The 21354-nt window shown below is 38.0% G+C and overlaps 1 protein-coding gene across 3 annotated transcripts in view; it reads left to right on the plus strand.

Annotated features, from left to right (window-relative positions):
• si:ch211-165f21.2 overlaps positions 1 to 21354 on the plus strand; it is a 33731-nt gene that overhangs the window by 9027 nt on the left and 3350 nt on the right. For 2 of the 3 annotated variants that reach the window (XM_087260269.1, XM_087260270.1), the window contains 5 exons: positions 10207 to 10494; positions 11859 to 12146; positions 12642 to 12929; positions 13167 to 13448; positions 17965 to 18222. In XM_087260269.1, the coding sequence (XP_087116395.1) occupies positions 10207 to 10494; positions 11859 to 12146; positions 12642 to 12929; positions 13167 to 13448; positions 17965 to 18222 (1404 nt within the window). The remainder of the gene's footprint in view (positions 1 to 10206; positions 10495 to 11858; positions 12147 to 12641; positions 12930 to 13166; positions 13449 to 17964; positions 18223 to 21354) is intronic. The other variant, XR_015495169.1, reaches the window with a different exon arrangement.

The raw sequence follows: 21354 nt of genomic DNA on the forward strand, positions 1-21354 counted from the left end.
CAAGGCAAACCCACAGACGTCACCGTGTGCACCATGACAGCCCAATAGTATCTGGCAGAGATGGGAAGTAACAAAGTACAAATACTTTGTTACTGTACCTAAGTAGATTTTTCTGGTATCAGTACTTTACTCCACTGCTTATTTTTCTGACAACTTTTTACGTTTATTTCTTACATTTTTACACAAATATCTGGGCTTTCTACTCCTTACATTTTTAAATCGAGCTTGTTACTTTCCTTTTTATGTGTTTGGTGGCGTGATCTGTATTATTTTCTGTCATTGCACAATTTGAGCGTCTTTTTGACTCTGTCAATTAATTTAGGGTAGTTTATGAAGATTACTATTAGAAAGGCAAAGACGATTTGCAGTCAAATACGATAAGTATTTATTTTAGCAAAAGAAAATAGATTTATAATATATTCAATAAAAAGATATTGTGAAACATAAAATGAAAAAAAATCTATATATTTAGGACAAAAATCAGTGTAAAATGTAAGACATTATTTATAAAGATAGGCCGTACTTCTTCATTTTATTTGAGTACAAAAGTGTAATCACTTGAGCTTATACCATAGTCATTTTAATCACAACCATCTGTACTTCTACTTAAGTAAAGGATGCCATCTATGGTATCTAGATGCAACCTTGATTATGCAAGCTGAAACGGTAAGTCTCGGACTTGCAATGTCAGACACAATGCACTCAATGGAGCTAGTGATGTCACTGTGAGGGTAAGGTAAGATGTGGGCATTAAAAAGCATTGGATGCAGCTAGGACTGCAACTGCACCAGGTCTGCTTCCAGACCCCTTTCTAACAGCCTGCGTGTGCAAAACTGCCCTGCTTGGAGGAATAATTCAAAATAAAGTTAGTCTCTGTGTGTACAGATGAAGTATCAGTCACATCTGCAAACCTCACCCGAAAGTATAAATCAGCCTTGACATGGGCGGTCTGCTGATGCATACTCTGAGCCCTGCAGATTGCCAAAGCTGGTTTTAAATTATCTGTTCTGCTGTTACTGGACTTTTCTGCTGCTTTTGATACATCAAACTATTCAACCTCTCCTCAATGGGATTATGAACACCACTCTGCTTCTTGGAGTCTTACCTGCCAGCAGATCATTCGGGGTTGCCTGGAGACGAGAGGTATCCCAAGCTCATCAGCTAGTCACGGGGGTTCCTCTGGGATCTGTCCTTGGTCCCTTTCTATTCTCCATTTACACCATCTCACTGGGAACCATCATCCAATCACATGGTTTATCTTATCATTGTTATGCCGATGACACACAGCTCTATTCCTTTCATCTAGCTGACCCCATGGTAGCTCCAATCTTCACTGCTTGGAGGTTATTGCAGCTTGGATGAAAGACCATCACCTGCTGCTGGCAAAAACTGAATTTATCGTCTTCCTTGCAACTCCACACACTCAACACATTTTCTCAATCCAACTGGCATCATCTTCTATGACCCCACTTAATTCAGTAAGAGATCTTTGGGGGATCCTGGATGATCAGCTGTCTTCAAAGAGCACACTGCTAACACCGCTTGATCATGCAGGTTTGCATTTTTCAACATTAGAAAAATCAGACCCTTCCTAACAGATTATGCTACACAACTTCTAGTCTAATCCCTTGCCATTTTAAGGCTGGGCTATTGCAATGCCCTTCTGGTTGGACTCCCATCTAAAACCTCAACAGATGATCCAGAACACTGCAGCTTGTATGGTCTTCAATGAGCCCATATAACACTTCTCTTTTTTCGTATCTTTTTTTGGTTACTGGTGGAAGCTTGTATCAAGTTCAAATCATTGATGCTTGCTTACAGAAGACCCACAGGCACTGCATCCTCCCTCCCTTTACCTTCTCCTGGAGGTCTACATCCCCTCCAGGAGCCTCTGGTCAGAAAGTGAGCTATGCCTTGTAGCACCATTGCAGAGAAGCTAGAAGTCACATTTCAAAACCTTTTCATTTAATGTTCCTCACTTGTGGAATGATCTTCCCATTTCCACACAGATCACTGATTCACTGGTATCATTTAAGTGGCAACAAAGACCCTGTTTACACTAATGCATTTTAGTTTGAAAATGCACAAGTTTTGCTACGGGTACACCATCCGTCCACACTACGTTTTCGAGCACCAAAAATGGAGCGTTTTGGAAATGCTGGAGAGGCCATTTTCATTCTAAAATGCTGCTGCTCCGTCTCAGTGTGGATGGAGGAAAACGGAGACATCTGAAAACGGAGGCGGGGCTGCTGAGATTCGCTACCTGATTGGGGCTTTTGTGTCAATGCGTATCCTTCCCTTATTCGTCAGCCCCTATCACATGACTATAACACATGGCTTTAATGTACCGGAAGACAGCAGACCAGCCTTCACTGTAAACAACAACATGGACACTGAAGGATTCGGATTTCTGCTTTTCAGTCCATCTCATCATGGACCAACGTTTATCCTTTTCATCATCCTGTTTCTTAGTATTTAACTGTGAATTGATTTTAATTAATGAATAAGTTAACACATTGCTTAATATAAGAATGTTCAGTGCATTTGCCAGTCTCTTTATATCTATTTTCAGGAGCCAGCAAACTAGGTCAGAGGTCATGGAGATCTTGAGTGGAACTGAGGACTGGAAACAACTGTTTCTATTGTTATTTCTAGGAGATAATACTGTCTAAAATGTCTAAAGTGATTTTGCTATAGTTTTACGGTTAAATCTTTTAAAGTGATTCAACTTTTTATTCAAGATAGACTTTGTGTAGTAAGAATATAACTGCCTGAATGTAGATTATACCAGTTTTTAACCAGTTTTGATAAAGACGGCTGACGGTACACTCAGCCTTGGATAAGAAACAGATTATACTTAAAGTGTGTGTGTTCTATTTGATTGTTGATCCGTTTCACAGGTCTGGAGTCAGCTCTAATCAGTCTAAAGGGTGTCTGACGTTTATGTTTAGATATTGTTCAGAATTGTACGCACGAACCTCACGTGGAAATGTTCCTAGTCTATCTGTGTTTTAACCAATCAGGTTAGAACACCTTTATGTATGACGCAGTTAATGACGTTATGTGAGAGTATAATTGTTGTTGATTGGTGATTGTAAGCAGAGCGGCCTAGGAACTCATTGTGAGTGTTGAAGCTGGCTTCTGCGGATGAAACTGCAAACTATCTTCAGTAAACTTGATTTATTTATTTAAATCTCTGACTCCGGCTCTTCTTCATCTACCGGACTGGTCATTCTTTGGGTTAAACTGCAAACTATCCCTACAACACAGAAAAGGGAGCGTTGCTTGCACTATTGTCTGTTTTAGGCGCCGTTGTGCAGTTATTCATTTGTTACTTTTAGTAACAACTCGACCTCGTTCCGAAACACTAGGTCAAACGCTCATGTGGACGCGGATCTATTTTGCTCTAAAACGCTGTTTTAAAACTAAAACGCTCTAGTGGGCCTAAAAACCCAACTCTTCTGAGATCACCTGAACCTCTGTGAGTAATACCAGGACCCTCTCTTCTTCCTCCTCACCCAACAACAACCCAAACTGAGTGTGCACGGGTGAGTGAGTTTTACATACCTATAGAAAACATGCCCTTTCATCTAACTGATACTGCACCAGTTTTTTGCACAATACATGTTCTTACACACAAATAATAATAATAATAATAATAATAATTACCATGCATTTATGAGGTGTGAATCATGTGTCTGCTTTTCCTGTGTTACATCAGATAAACAGCAGTGACAGGGACAGACACAGATGAAGCAGAAATCCAGCTCATTAGTCAAAAATAGCAAGGTTATTTGATGTTTATGTGGTGGAGTTTATACACACACACACACACACACACACACACGTTTAACTTTGCACTGTTCATGCTCTTGTATGATTGCTCTTTGTAAATCGTTGTACTAACACTATGTGACTGTGGTGATTCCAGCGGTTATGTGCATGTAATGATTTTACAGTCTTTACTTCATTACAAGTATGCTTTATTTTAAAAACAAAATAAACTTGTAAACACATTCTTGAGATGCAGCTGATCATAGGGAGTTGAACGGATCTTTGAATCTTTTCCAAATCCTGTTTTGTGGAAATACAGTGCATCTGGAAAGTATTGATAGCGCTTCACTTTTTCCACATTTTATGTTACAGCCTTATTCCAAAATGGATTCATTTATTTCCTCAACATTCTACACACAATGCCCTGTAATGACAATGTGAAAAAAAGAGTTTTTTAAATTTGTGGCAAAATTTATTAAAAATAAAAAACCTGATAAATCACATGTACAGCAGTATTCACAGCCTTTGCTCAATACTTTCTTGATGCACCTTTGGCAGCGATTACAGCCTCAAGTCTTTTTGAATATGATGCCACAAGCTTGGCACACCTGTCTTTGGGAATTTTTGCCCATTCCTCTTTGCATTACCTCTCAAGCTCTTGTTGTGTAGCCACTCCATTGATATTTTGGTGGTGTGCTTTGGTTCATTGTCCTGCTGGAAGATCACCCCAGTCTGAGGTCAAGAGCACTCTGAAGCAGGTTTTCATTCAGGATGTCTCTATACATTGCTGCATTCATCTCTCCCTCTATCCTGACTAGTCTTCCAGTTCCTGCTGCTGAAAAACATCCCCACAGTTTGATGCAGCCTCCAACATGCTTCACTGTAGGAATGGTATTAGCCTGGTGATGTGCGGTGTCTGGTTTTCCACTCCATAGAGTTCAATTTTAGTCCCATTAGACCAGAGAATTTGGTCTAATGGTCTAAGTCCTTCAGATGCCTTTTGGCAAATTCCGAGCAGGGAGTGGTTTCCGTCTGGCCACTCTACCATACAGGCCTGATTGGTGGATTGCTGCACAGATGGTTGTCCTTCTTAAGGGTCCATGAAACCCCCTGGTTTCAGCAGGGTGTTTTCACACCTCTACTTTGGAAAAAGTCAAAAAAGTGGGCGTGTCCAGCTCTGTTTAGGGGGGAGTGTCGGAGGAAGAAAAGAGCGTTGGTGTGGGAGTGTCTATTTGGGCGCGCTGAATTTCAGAGTCAAAACACACAACCACAGCGGACAATGAGACGGTGTTTACATGGACATCTGTAGTCGAATTATTTGCCAAATTATTAAATGGTGGACTTTAATTGCAGTTTGGCTCTTTCATTCAGGGAATTCATTCATGTCCCTCCCAACAAACGTGATATTTGATTCGAGGAGCTGCTCTAAGCGTGTATTTTTCATGCAATGTTTGATACCGCACGGCGAATGAGAGAAAAAAAAAACTCAGCATTTGCCGGAAACTTAGATGCACACGGCAGGTAGCGTCAGAAAGCCGCGTGTGTTATTCCGGTCACAAAATCCAACACGAGGTTATAGTTTGGTTGTAACTGTTAGTGCTAACTTGTTTACACTCGGTGCAATAGTTTGTTTGATACGAATAAAATACGAACTGAATAAACAAAGAGCACTGGTCGCTCACTTACCAAATCTCTAGAGACAGGACAATCCACAGCAACTAGAGCCACGTCTTTATTAAGAGGAGATTACAAGCGAATCCGGATCTCAGCGTTTGCAGATGAGAACAGCTCTCAGGTAAACAATAATCCTCCTTAGACACCTAAGTTATTGTTGTCGAGCGTCGCGTACACTGTTATTCCACACGTGAGTCCAGATGAGCTCTCACAGAGAGAAAATGAAAACAAAACTCAACTGCAGCAAACTATAAAAGCAACACTTCACGCTTGTTTTGCCAATACAACATGGCGTCTGCCGTCTAAACACTGTGACAGTAATGAATATTAATGAAGTTGCACAATAGAGCGCGCTGATTGGTTTGAAGCAAGCTTTACTCATGCATTAATGCAACACACTGTAAGACGTAATAAGACACACTCTGGCACAGACGCCCAGTCTGCACGCTGGAATACACGCTATTCTGTCATGGCCGTGACGCAGCTTCAAAAATTCGTTTTAAACCAGAAGTACGAATTTGCTTGAAATAACGCAAAAACAACCAATTTACACTTTTTAGTGAAATATAGGTGTCCTAATAGTGTTTTTAGCAGTGTGGGACACATATACGACTGTCAACAGCTCAAAAAATGTGTTTTGGTGTTTCGTGACCCTTTAAGGTTCTCCTCTCTTCACAAATAACTGCTGGAGCTCAGTCAGAGTGACCATAGGGTTATTGATCACCTCCCTAAGTAAGGCCCTTCTCCCCCGATCACTCCTGGTGGTTCCAAACATCTTCCACTTACGGATGATGGAGGCCGCTGTGCTCATTAGAACTTTCAGAGCAGCAGAAATGTTTCTGTAACCTTCCCCAGCCTTGTGCCTCAAGAGAATCCTATTCTCGTAGGTCTACAAACAATTCTTTTGTCTTCATACTTGGTTTGTGGTTTAACATACACGGTCAACCCTGGGACCTTATATAGACAGGTTTAAGCCTTTTCAGATCATGTCCAATCAACTGAATTGACCACAGGTGAACTCCAATTAAGCTGCTGAAACATCTCAAGAATGATCAGTGGAAACAGAATCCACCTGAGCTCAATTTAGAGCTTCACTGCAAAGGCTGTGAACACTGATGTACAAGTGATTTTACAGCTTTTTATTTTTAATATTCTTATTTATAAAATTCTTTCATATTGTCATTATGGGGGATTTGTGTGTAGAATGAATTTAATCTATTTATTTTGGAATAAGGCTGTAATGTGGTAAAACTGAATCGCTATGAATACTTTCAGGATACATTGTATTTATATGCATTACTATGAAGACATGTTAATACCTGCTTGTCAATCAAATTGTTGGGTGGCAAAAACCGCCCTTCTATGTCATGTTGCAGTAGGCCTCAAAATCACTGGCATATGGATCCTATTTTAACGTCAGGAAATTTTAAAAAGAGACTTGTTGTGTTTATGTCACTCTGACAGTGGACACGCTATACCTACACACAGTTTTTTTTTAGTTCGGTGAAAGCTCAGATATAAGCTGAAATCTCTTAGTAGTTATCCAATGCCTACCCCTCCTTGGTGTAAATGAATATTAGCTGCTTCACTCTCAACACCTCAGATGATAAAGATGAAATCAGGGTGGACATTCATTCATTCATTCATTCATTCATTTTCTGTTCGGCTTAGTCCCTTTATTAATCCGAGGTTGCAACAGCAGAATGAACCGGAATTAAACTTTAACCATCTCTGTTAAACATACACACACACACTCATTCACACTCATACCCTACGGACAATTTAGCCTACCCAATTAACCTGCCCCACATGTCTTTGGACTGTGGGGGAAACCGGAGCACCCGGAGGAAACCCATGCGACATGCAAACTCCACACAGAAACACCAACTCGAATCAGCAACTTTCTTGCTATGAGGCGACAGCACTACCTACTGCGCCACTGCGTCACCCAGGGTGGACATTTGAAAAATCTGAGCAATGCATGCGGCTCCATTCTCTATACAAGAGGCATCTGAATCTGTCATTACCAAACAAGTATTTTATACAAAGTATTAAATATATTTCAGTGGTTCAGTATACTGTATTCTCCTTGTGCTACTTGTAACTTTAATTTATGCAAAAAAATATTGTTGGTTTATTTTTAGATTTAGAAAAGTCTACTGGACTGTAAAACATGTTCGTGATTTTAACAGTAAAAGTCTGTACAATTTACAGTGAAAACCTGTGTTTCTGAAATCTCACCGCACACCCTTATTCATTAGTTGCTAAATTAGTCAATTCGTTTAGTCCACTAGACAGAGTGAATGACCACAAATGACTGAATTCAGATTTCTGATGAACAGCTGCTGTTAACAAGCACAATCACTGAAAGAAAGAACAAGAAAGGAAACTACAGACACAGCATCACACCAAACTAACTAAATTAAAACAGGATTAAACAACTTTAATAAATAACAGCATTAGCAGCTTTACTGATTACAGTTTGACTTCAATTATCTCATATCTACTTGAATATTTGATAATTAACAGAGATTTTTATCTTTTTTAAAAATGTTTCATTTCATCACACCATCATGGAGATCAGAGGCTGCTTAAATTGAACTCTTGAACCTTTACTCTTCTATCTTAATGTTTCTCTGGCTGTTAAAACAGTGTTTCTAAAACTCATCAGTTATAGCAATAAAATCAAGGAGAAATTTACTGTGTGTACTTTATTGTTACAGATATAATTTCTAATATTTTATAAATTAAGCCATAGAAAATTGTTTTATTTGACATTGTTTGGGGGAATGTTATAGTTTCCCATGAAGGTTCAACAAACAATTATCAAGGAATTAATAAGAAATTAAAATTTATTTAGTTTTATGCACAAAACCTTAATATCTCCAGCTGCACATTATGACACACAGACATCAAGAATCAGGATATGAACCTCAACCATGGTTGCTAAAAAAAGCTGCTTAATTGATTTATGCTGCAATGCATGCTGGGTGCCAGCATAGTACAAAAATTATGCAGCTTAAAGTTTTTACAATCTCTTTCTTTTATTTTATGCTGTTTTGGGAGGTAATATTTCAGTAGATTGTTTTGTTTTGTTCTGGGTTATTTTTTATTTGATTTGTATTTTTTGTTTTTCACCATTGTTGAGATTCAAAGACTAATTGTTGATGTCTGTGTGTTTTTAAGGTCTGCCACAGATCAAACATTCTCATTGTGAATAATGTATTTAGACCTGTTAAACAATCATTGGCTGCTGTAGGTCATGTGGTTTTATTTACATATGGTATTCATTTCTCACTTACTTGTATAATTAACAAGATGTTCAATGAGTTCTCAAGCAGGTGAGGGTGATTTCGATATCATATTTAATCTTATGAAAAGTATTAGTGTTTTTAGGGTTTTTATGCTATACAAATGGTGTGATTAACACAATTAATTAAAGCAGCCGAAATAAAAACTGGTGTCAGAACAAATAGTTGAAGAGCCCAACTAAAGCAGACTCTGTCCTCCGTCATGGTGACTTCAAATAAACAACATAAATTTCATTAAGAGCTTTTGTTCTCATAAAAGAAATAAAGTCAAAGGTCAGTATAAGTGAAGCTCCTCATGTTTGTGGAGTTGTTTGATGATCTCTGTTGAGATCTTGAGAAATTACATTTTTATTTTGTAATTTGTTTTATTTTTATTCATTATTATTTTATAAAGAGTTTTATTCTCAGTTGATTTCTTCTTTGGTTTTCGCTATAATTTGTGTTTTTCTTTCCTTCAGTGATTCTGCTGTTAACAGTTGTTCATCAATAATTGTCAATCCTCCTTTAAATAGACACTTAATTATCTCATTCACTTCATCACTGCCTGAGTATTCAACCATCTGTAGTGAGGACACTAGCGAGGATTTTTTGCTGGGATTTGAGGGGTCAAATGTGTTTGATGAAAATTACAGACTGTGGAATGTATTTTTAACAGAAACATTCTGTAAACTGAACTTACGAATGAAAAATGTTAAACAGTAGATTACTGGCATCCACAGCTACCAGTATTTTCCCGTAAAATCAAGGAAAAAAAAACCCGGCAAAATACTGTAAAATGGTTTTTGTGTCTCCATTGTGGAGGATAGTATCTAGGTGCAAGTCCAAGATGAACTAAAAGTGTTTGATGTTATGCTGCATTGTCTTTTGTGTAAAGGTAAGTATGTTACTAATGCAGTGAAAATCTGCTTGCTAATTGTAAACACACATGAACACATTAGTGCATTGAATGACTTTACGTTTTTGTGCATTGAGCAAAGTTTTTGAGAACTGAACATTGTATCAGTTCCTGAAATACAGTTATTTTCTGTAAACTTTAACAGTTCTATAACCTTCCGTATTTTTTACAAAAAAATTCTGGCAACCACAGCTGCCGGTATTTTTCCGTAAATTTAACTTTTTTTTTTTTTTAACAGTGTAATTCCATGTCAGCAGTTCCCTCTTAATTATATTTCCCAGGAAAAGTCAAGACGCATTCAATGTTTAATTTACCCGCTGTATAATCACAGTCCAATGCAAGCTGATAAGCACATAGCTGAAAGGGAGATTTGCTTCCCATTCTGTTGTGTTACAATAGGAATATTATATATAATGTGTAAAAGACACCTGTGTTTTTGTCACTTTAAACAGTAAAAGGCTATACGATGTAGCATAATACTGTTTAGAACTTGAGAAAACAATGTAAAGGTATAATGTTAATCAATATTTCCTCATGTGTGTATTAATGCAGGGAGACCAAAGCCTGTAGTGAAGTTGAGTCCAGATCGGCGAGTGTTCATTGGAGAGACAGTCACTCTCACATGTGACATACAGACAGGAGAAAACATTCAGTGGACATACAGATGGATTAAAGATGGAAACCCTTACTATGAATACAATCCATACTATACAAACAGAACATCAGCATTGCATTTCAGTGCTCATTCTGTGTCTGTCAGTGGTGAATACAGCTGTAGAGGAGAGGGATCATACTCACTAACATCAGACATCAGTGATGCTGTTACACTGAATGTATCAGGTGCGTCTTCATTTAAAAATCATTATTTGTGACTCAAAGTGTTTAATATGCTGTTTTTATATCAGCCACATCTCTTCATTTAAGAAGGATAAAACAATTCAGTTTTAGATCTTTAGTTACAGGCACACTGCACAAACTTAAGAAATCGCTCAAGTCTGGGAGCCTCATATAATGTGTTTTTTATTCATCACAGGAATGCAAACCTAAATTCGCACGGCTTCTTTATTCAATACACCTTGAAGCAATTCACAACACCCCACAGCACAATAAAAACTGTATTAATACATACAAATTGCCTTTCATAATTCAAGCAAGGACATATCAAATTGCATACATGACTACATTTTACAGCAAGCATTCGTTCAATTCAATTCAGCTTTATTTGTATAGCGCTTTTACAATGTAGATTGTGTCAAAGCAGCTTCACATAAATGGTCATAGTAACTGGAACAGTGTGGTTCAGTTTTTAGTGTTTAAGTTCAGTTCAGTTTAGCTCAGTTCAGTGTGATTTAATCATTACTGAGAGTTCAAACACTGAAGAGCCAATTCATCGATGCGTAGCTCTACCAATCCTGAACCATGCGAGCCAGTGGCGACAGCGGAGAGGGAAAAAAAAAACTTCACCTGATGGGAGTGAAGAAAAAAAACCTTGAGAGAACCAGACTCAGTTGGGCACGACCATTTTAATTTCTCCGCTGGCCAAAAGACTTGTGCAGAGCTTCAGTCACCACGGTGGAGGCTGGAAGATGGCCTCAGCGATTCATGTTTCTCTTTATTATTAACAAACTTACCTATGCTCAACAATGAATATGTTAATCCTTTCACCATCAAACATGAGTCAAGCTCACGTCAAAACGATGCAACGTATAAAAAAAAACATTTAAAATAATATACAATATATGCTCAATAGATCAGTGTTCTTGTCTGCTCGCCATATTTTTAAGATAACTACGATGTCAAAAAAGGGAAATTTTAGCAGATTCAGACTTGTTAACCCTGGATGAAGTAAATACACACTGTGATAATGCTAAGTTGTGGTGATAAATCACACAGTTCAGTTAAAACTGAGAGCAGATGCTGCATTTTATATTTGAAAAGACCAAGCAGTGTAACTATATAAACACAGTGAAGGCTGTAAACGTTTTCACAGTAGAAACAGTACAACAAATTCCTGAGTAAAGCTGACTTTAACTGGTGTTTGTCTGTGATCTTGAGGGAGCCAGAAAACTATTAGGAACACACAAGTAAAATAGAAAAACACATTATAAAATATGAGTTGACATTTATATAGTATTTATTTACAGATTTAATTATTTTCCCTGAAAGAGCTATTTGAGTCACTTTGTTTTTGTCTTTTTCCTCAGATGTACCCACACCTACAGTGACTGTGACACCAGACAGTGCTGTATTCACCGGAGAGACAGTCAATCTGAAGTGTGTGATTGAGTCTGATCACAGTGGCTGGACATATGAGTGGTATAAAGAGAGTTACAGATACAGGGTGTTACAGTCGTCTGATGGTCATTACACTGTAAACAGAGAAACTCTCACTATCAGAGGAGCTACTGACTCTGATCAGGGTCAGTACTGGTGTAGAGGACTCATCAGATCAGTCTCAACACAATCATCTGCTGTTTCTCTCTCAGTGAAGGGTGAGTACCTAAGCAAATATTGTGCTCAAATATATAAAATATTTAGGATCAAATATAAAAATCTGCTTTGCATTAAATAATACAGCACATTAAGGATATTTGCAATCATAGCATAAACACATTTAAATAATCATATTGAAAGTTTATTTTACCCCACAATAATGGTAATATTATAAATGCAGTGTTTACTAAAACAGCGTACAAATCAACATACAGAATAGATATTAAATGTTTATTATTATTGTTGTTATTATTGTTGTTGTTTTTATTACAATTATTATTGTTATTGTATTTGTATTTGTTTTCCATGTTTTATCGTGGCATTACTGTTAAAACATGATGAATTATTTATTTATTATTATTTTTTTGCTTCATGGTGTTTTAGTTTTTCACAGGTTTTTAGATTGTGAAATATTGGATAAAATCATGCACAAACACACTACTGTGAAGAATTTCCAAAGTACATTTTTTACTTTGTTTTGACTTGTTTGACAGCCTTACCCACGTCTACATTAAATGTAAGACCAGGCAATCCTGTATTCACTAGAGAGACAGTCAATCTGAAGTGTGTGATTGAGTCCTACAGTAACTGGAGATATGAGTGGTATAAAGACAGAAACAGTGTAAAATTACAGTCCTCTGGTCATTACACTGTAAACAGAGACACTCTCACTATCAGAGGAGCTGATTGGTCTGATCAGGGTCAGTACTGGTGTAAAGGTCAGAGACCTGGAAGACCAAACTCATCACAATCCAGCTCTGCTGTTTCTCTGTTAATGATGGGTGAGTTTAATATTATTGTCTTCCTGACCTCTGCAGTTATTGAATTCAGCACAGTACAGTATATACTCTATCCTGATTATTAATTATACTTGTATATTAATACCAATTTTATATTATAAATATTTATATAATATTTAATGCAGTGCCTTTCTCATAAGAGATATTTTTTTGAGTTTAGTGATCCCGAAACTTATATGCTGTTTTCATTAATATTTTCTCATGTGTGTATTAATGCAGCAAGACCAAAGCCTGTAGTGAAGGTGAGTCCAGATCAGCGAGTGTTCACTGGAGAGACAGTCACTCTCACATGTGACATACAGACAGGAGGAAACATTCAGTGGATCAAATACAGCTGGATTAAAGATGGAGACACTCACAATCCACATAGAACAACATCAGCAGCAGAGTTGAGTTTTAGAGCTGATTCTGTGTCTGTCAGTGGCCAATACAGCTGTAGAGGAGAGAGATCAGACTCACAGAGATCAGACATCAGTGCTGCTGTTACACTGACTGTATCGGGTGAGGCTGTTTATCACATTTACAATCAATATTTTTGACTGAGTGTAATAACTTTCACTGTGCTCTTCTGAATGAGCCATGTGCTTTTTAAAAGAAATATAGTGCATCTTTAATCATCTGGTGTTCCTCATTTGTTAATCACAATTGTGGTTTTCGTGGCCAAAACGGTTCGAACACCCCTCTCTTTTTAAATAAAATCATTTAAATTTATTTTTGTTTAATAATATATTATTTATATTATTTAGAATTTCGATAAGGTTTTGTGGTAATAATTAATTATATAATTATATAATAATTAATTATAATAATAATATTTATGTATTGACTAACATCTATTTTCATTCCTTTTTTTCTAGTGACCTTCTTGCTGTGAGGCGACAGTGCTAACCACTGAGCCACCATGTCGTCCTAACATCTATTTTTTCCTTATTGAAAACAATGATTTTTTTGTAATATTTATCTTTTTATTTTATCTTTTAATCATTGATTTTTATGGTAAATAGGGACTCTGCCATACAAAAAAAGGCAGATTAGCACCATCTGGTTGAAAAGAAAAATGTGAAATGACATAGTGTAACCACTAGGTTCTAGTATTACTATCGCTATAGACTGATTTCACGCGGCCACCATTACAAAAGTGAAATCAAGGCTGCAGTGGGAAGAATCCCAGAAGTATTTTAACCCAAATGTATCATTTCACCGAGTGACCCGAAGGTCCCTTCTGAATGGATATCAGAGCTCATTTTCAGTTAACGGAAATGGCACTAGTTAGCAAACGTTATTTTTCCCAAGATGCCATTTATCAAACTCAACTTAATGAACTGAATATTTTACTATATTAGACTTGTCACAATACTGAATTTCGGCCCTAAAATTTATAAAAAAAAATTTAAAAAAACTGTTAATTTCATTAACATTTAAGCACTGTTGAACGCAACCGCTGATTTGTCATCGTGTTTACCATGCTCAACAAAAATAACTGTGATTGGCCATGAAGGTCATCAGTTCACTGCATTTCACTGATGTTTACCGAGTGCAAACACAGACGAGTGATCCGCTGATGAATAGTGATCTTTGCATCATTTAAACGCTTAACTGTTCGTGCATTGTGTTTGCAATCAGTAAAGTGCGGTGTACTGATGACCTTCATGGCCAATCACAGTCATTTATGTTGAGCACTGGTGAATACTATGGCAATTCAACTGTGTTTAAGAACACGCTCAGCAGCACTTAAATGTTAGCGGGGAATAGACATTTTTAAAACTTCAGTACCCGGACAACACTGACAACAGGAGGGTGTGATACATAGGACTGCATTGTTTTATCGCTCACCGAGTGACATACTGTACATAGGCTCAGAGCCTGATTAACATAAGGGCTAGGTGGGGCTGAAGCCCCAGGGCCCTCTAAAGAAGGGGCCCTAGATTGGCTCAAGAATTAATTTGCACTATGACGTCAACCAAATCAAATAGCCTACACAAGCAGTAATGAAAATGGCCATCTTTGTGGGGTATGTCTCTGAAGTAAATACACTCGGTTATGCTTTACAGTAAGTCTAACTGAACCAGTTTTTTTTAAATAAATGTTTACTTTGGCCCTTTTATGAAAATGACAGAAATTATATGAAGCAATCAGAAGACAACAATATATTTGATATTAGAAGCATGGATTTTAAAGATATCCTATCATTAGGCATCTATAGTCAGCTTAAGTTCTAAAGAACCTTTAAAGATAAACCCCTATTTAAAGCATTTATTATAAATCACTTATTTAGGAAATAAAGCAAATGTTTTTGTTTTGCTGTTTTCCAGCCTGTAGAGTTCATATTATGTCATTACTTAATTTGTATAACCTACCTGCAGGCCTGTTTTAATAAAATAGAAATATATATATATATATATATATATATATATATATATATATATATATATATATATATATATATATATATATATATATATATATATATATATATATATAAAATGGTGGAAAATTAGATCATAATATTAATTATTAAATCAATCATATCATATATAATCATAATATGATATAATCATATATATATGTATGTATATATATATATATATATATATATATATATATATATATATATATATATATATATATATATATATATATTTATGTATTTATTTATTTTTTATTCATGTAATTTAGTTATTTATTTATTTTTTGTAAGTGTTACGACCACAGTCACAACATTAAATGAGGGAATACCACAAACGGATTGGTCTAGGGATTGTATTAATTAAACAACCAAATATAAATAAAGTGTGGGGAGAAAACACAATAAACAAAGGGTGAGAACAAAAGGAGCACAACTCCGCGTCTGGACAGCCGCTCAAATCCCGTCCCTGAATCACTGCAGCGCGAGCTCCTAAATTGCCGACGGTGAATTGTCTGCAGGTGCGGAGAAAATCAACTCTAAATCAAAACACAAACAGCAACAAAACACTAGAGGGCGACAAAGTAACAAATAAATAAATAATAAATACATGGACATGTAACAGTGAGGTAAAAATAAAAGGGGGCCCTTGGATTTGCTATAGCCCCAGGGCCCAATGTGTTCTTAATCCGGCCCTGCATAGGCTGAAGCAAGCAGCGAAGCCCCCACTGAGTTTACCTGGTGCCATGAACTAGCTAGGAAGCCTAGGAGGACACTCTTAAAGAGATTGTGATGTTGTTTGATGCCTAATCTACTTTTAATTGTTTAAATTAAACTGAAGTGAATGATATTAAAGTGATGTTTACACCATGGAGGTTTGTAGTACACAGCATGTTCTTACAATGTTTGCAGTACTGATCCTATACTTCCGGGTTTTTTCCCACAGCAGCCTTACTTTCGTGTTTTAAAATGGCGCCCGCGTAAAATAAGCGCATTAACACAATCTCTATCTCTATCCATTCCCCACAATTTGACCATCAGTTGACTATTATCTATTTGTTAGCGCAAATTATTATTTTAAAGGGTCACGAAACACCAAAACACATGTTTTGAGCTGTTGACAGTCGTATATGTGTCCCACACTGCTAAAAACACTATTATGACACCTATATTTCACTAAAAAGTGTAAATTGGTTGTTTTTGCGTTATTTCAAGCAAATTCGTACTTCCTGTTTAAAACGCATTTTTGAAGCTGTGTCACGGTCATGACATAATAGCCTGTATTCCAGCGTGCAGACTGGACGTCTGTGCCAAAGTGTGTCTTATTACGTCTTACAGTGTGTTGCATTAATGCATGAGTAAGGCTTGGTTCAAACCAATCAGCGCGCTCTATTGTGCAACTTCATTAATATTCATTACTGTCACAGTGTTTAGACGACAGAGACGCCACGTTGTGTTGGCAAAACAAGCGTGAAGTGTTGCTTTTATAGTTTGCTGCAGTTAAGTTTCGTTTTCATTTTCTCTCTGTGAGAGCGCAGACTCACGCGTGGATTAACAGTGCACGCGACGCGCGACAACAATAACTTACGTGTCTAAGGAGGATTATTGTTTACCTGAGAGCTGTTCTGATCTGCTAACGCTGAGATCCAGATTGTAGTCTCCTCTAAATAAAGACGCGGCTCTAGTTGCTGTGGATTGTCCTGTCTCTACAGATTTGGTAAGTGAGCGACTAGTGCTCTTTGTTTATTCAGTTCGTATTTTATTCGTATCAAACAAACTATTGCACCGAGTACAATAGTTAGCACTAACAGTTACAACCAAACTATAACCTCGTGTTGGATTTTGTGACTGGAATAACACACGCGGCTTTATGACGCTACCTGCCGTGTGTATCTAAGTTTCCGGGAGTTTTTTTCTCTCATTCGCCGTGCGGTATCAAACATTGCATGAAAAATACACGCTTAGAGCAGCGCCTCGAATCAAATATCACGTTTGTCGGGAGGGACATTAATGAATTCCCTGAATGAAAGAGCCAAACTGCAGTTAAAGTCCACCATTTAATCATTTGGCAAATAATTCGACTACAGATGTCCATGTAAACACAGTCACATTGTCCGCTGTGGTTGTGTGTTTTGACTCTGAAATTCAGCGCGCCCAAATAGACACTCCCATACCAAGCCGCTTTTCTTCCTCCGACACTCCCCCCTAAACAGAGCTGGACACGCCCACTTTTCTGACTTTTTCCAAAGTAGAGGTGTGAAAACACCCTGCTGAAACGAGGGGGTTTCATGGCCCTTTAATAATTGTTAAAGGGAACGTTATAAAGTTGATTTCACCTAGAGTTTGGTAAGAAAAAAATGAGAGCAACAGCTGCAATTTACTCCTGAAATCTCAAAATGTCTTTACGTTTTACTATCAGTACGCTTGGTGACAATATACTCACATGAAAGGCTCATTACGACCAATTCTACATTGTAGAAATAAAGCAGTAGCTTCCCTAAAAACGTTAGACGAGAATGAATGACCGCACAAAACTAAAACAGAGAAACGTAAAAACAAGTGTGTGAGTTAGATAGTTGCTTTGAGTCACTGTGTTTATTCTGTTCTCCACAGCTTTACCCACACCTACAGTGACTATGACAGAGATGATCATTCTGAAGTGTGTGATTGAGTCGGGTCACAGTGGCTGGACGTATGAGTGGTATAAAGACAGAAACGGAGTCAAGTTACAGTCGTCTGATCGTCACACTGTGAATCGAGACACTCTCACTATCAGAGGAGTCAAGCCTGATGAGAGTTTCTATGAGTGTAAAGGACTCATAGATGGAAGATCAGTCTCTATACAATCAACATCTTTTTTCATTGTCAAACGTGAGTTGAATATTATTGACTTTCTGAATATTTAATTTGTTACTTTATTTTGCTTCAGATCCATTAACAGGGCATTGTACTTCACATCTTTTAATGCACTTCTAAAAGAATCTGAGGGTGCTTTCACACCTACACTTTTGTTTCGGAACGTGTCTCGTTTGCCCAGTTAGCGCGGTTCGTTTGGCATATGTGAACAGGGCAATCGCGCTCTGTTCCGCACCAAAGTAATCGCTCCGAGATTGCTTGAATGAGGTGGTCTCGGCTCGACTGAAACGAACCCTGGAGCGGTTCGATTACAGTGAGAAAGCTATCTGATCCGAGCGCGGTTATATCACAATGGTTTTTGGAAATGGTTTTTCATCTCTCCTCAGACACGTCGCGCACACCCTGTCAATCACCACCAAACCACCACCTTTCCTGACAGCTTGCGGGACGCTGCAAAATAAACCCTGACACTCTGACCAATGTAAGGAGAGTTTACTCGCACGTAGCTCTTTTGGTCTGATTAGAAACTTTGCCGTGTGAAAGCGAACCGCTCCAAGAGCAAAGAGCAACAATGTAACAATTGTAATCTCTGTTTCGGAACAACTGAATCGATTTACATGTGTGAAAGCACCCTTACTTGCAGTGCATTTATTGTATATTGCCAAAGCTCTTCATAATCTTATGAGAAAGTCTCTCCACACCCCCACCAGTTTGAGCATGAAATTAAAAATAGTCACATAAACATTTTTATTTTACTAAATTTTTATCAGTGGCTGAAAAACACTAGCTCTGCATAAAGCCCATTCAATGGATAGGGATGATTGGGAAGCCATAAAAGGTAATGGCCAATGGAAGGGTTACATCCCTAAACTTTAGTGTGTCTTGGCAAGTAAGGTTTTACCCATACTTGAAATTGGTCCTCTGCTTTTAACCCATTTAAGTGTGCAGGCACATTTTGAGTAAGAAGTGAGAGCACATACACAGTGAGCTGTGGACTTCTAATTTCCACCGATTGGGACCTGGGTGTAGTATCAGCCTGGTTGAAGGGGATGTTTTCCCACCAGTATCCACCGATTATTGAAATGCCCCCACCAAAAATTTAATTGCCTATCAATAAATTGTTTTTATTTAAATAATACTAAATAAAGTTATCTTTAATGTCTCATCTGAAAGACGATGCTCACTGACAGTCCCCATCACTATACTGAGGCATTAGGACCCACACTAGGGATGGCTCACGTGAAACTGATGTTTGGACACAGTGTTGAGATCCTTAAGTGCAAGTTTTTCAAAACACAGCGCTGAAGCATGATCCGAAACACCCACGTCACATGTCTAAAGTGTTTTGAAACACCCAGGTCACATGTCTTAGGCCCTGTTTACACTGCCAGTGACCCAATTACAAATTTTTTGCTCATATGTGACACAGATCAGATCTGTTTTATGACCCTGTAAACACGAAAAAACGCATGCATTCGGATATTCAGAGATCGATTTCAGGCCTCCTTCATATGTGGAAATAAATCAGATATAAATCGGATGTGTGACAATGCGATAGTCATGTAAACAGGCAGATCGGAATTATTGAGGCATTTCGTTCTGTACATCAATAAACTTGCAACAATGACAATGACAGAAAGAAGAGCGTGTGTGGAGATGCTGACATGGTAAACAACATCAGAGGAAACACAGAGGAGGAAAGTGATCAGTCGCCACAATTTGCTCCCACCAGACCTGAGACCCCTCTCGTACCCATACATTCCTCTGAATGGTGGAGGACATCATACAGCATATAAACCATAATTGCAAGCTGCAATGACGGCCCTTTCCCACTTCCGCCTTAAAATCAATTTAAAGTTAGGCGAACTTCGTGTTGTAACTTTTCTTTTTGTCGCTATTAATACACACACTGCAGCTTCACATAGCACAACTTTACAGTATTCTCTCCAACACCAGTGTGCAGCTCTGCGCACACAGGCAAAAGCTACGTCTTCAACTACACACACACACCAGGGCCATACCATTACATAAACTGCGTAGGGGTAAATCTGGACTGAGCCATTCACTGCTTTTATTACACTTCGCATATTTCGCAGAGCTAAAAACAAGACTATTTCTTCAATCGTGGCTAGTCCCAGATAGCAGGCAGTAATCGGCCCGAGCTCGGCTGCCCTTCGGCGCCTCTGGCTCCGACTCGGCATCGGCGAGTGTTATCCGGGCCGAGTATGGCCCGCAGCTTGCTCCCTCACATCCGTTTGTGATGACTCCTGTTAACCATATATGGCTCGAGTCTGTGTTTAGAGTCCGGGCCGCTTCTGGCAAGGACTCGGCTTGTTTAACTGATGACAACTGATTACATTCTTATTTTATCTAGTAATTTGTTAGCTCCACGTTTAATGACAATTTGAGAAAATATCCATGTTACAACAGCAACAAAATAGTAAGAATATTTTGTGTGGATGGTTAGGCGCAAACAAAACGATATTATTTATAATTGGATTAGCCTATACATATTATCATGGCACAGATGCTACAATCTGCCTTTATGCATGCGCGACATCGTAAATTGTTTGGCAAGTGTAAACGCATGAATTGGATATGGGTCACAATTGAAACAACGTGTAAACAGACAGGCAAACAAATCAGATATAGGCAACAAATCGGAATTGGGCATCAAGACCTGACAGTGTAAACGAGGCCTAATCTGGTTTGAAACACCCAGGTCACTTCTAAAGTGTTTAGAAACAACCAGGGGTCCGTTCTTCGTACCTCGCTTAAATTATCTAAGATTATTTGGCAGATCCTGGATCTTTTAATCTTGATATCTGATCTCTCGCTAATTTGGTTCTTCAAACAAGTTCGCGAATCAGATTAGAATGTCTGGATAAACTGATCTGAGATCGCTGCGTGTGTTATGAAGGACAGATCTATCGATCCTCGAAATCATGATCAGCAATGCAACGATTGGCTGACGGCACAGCAGCGTAATGACATCATCTGATTAATATTCAATTATCCATGTGAGCAAAATTACATCAAATTAGCAGTAAACGGCTTGTTAAATATGACACGCAATAACCTTCAACATTTGTTGTGAGCTGCAGGCTTTACACACTTTCATGTGTCAATTCATCATGTATTTCAATG

The sequence above is a fragment of the Danio rerio genome, chromosome 7, assembly GCF_052040795.2.
Source record: "Danio rerio strain M-AB ecotype USA chromosome 7, GRCz13ab, whole genome shotgun sequence".
In the NCBI taxonomy this organism is placed as follows: domain Eukaryota; kingdom Metazoa; phylum Chordata; class Actinopteri; order Cypriniformes; family Danionidae; genus Danio; species Danio rerio.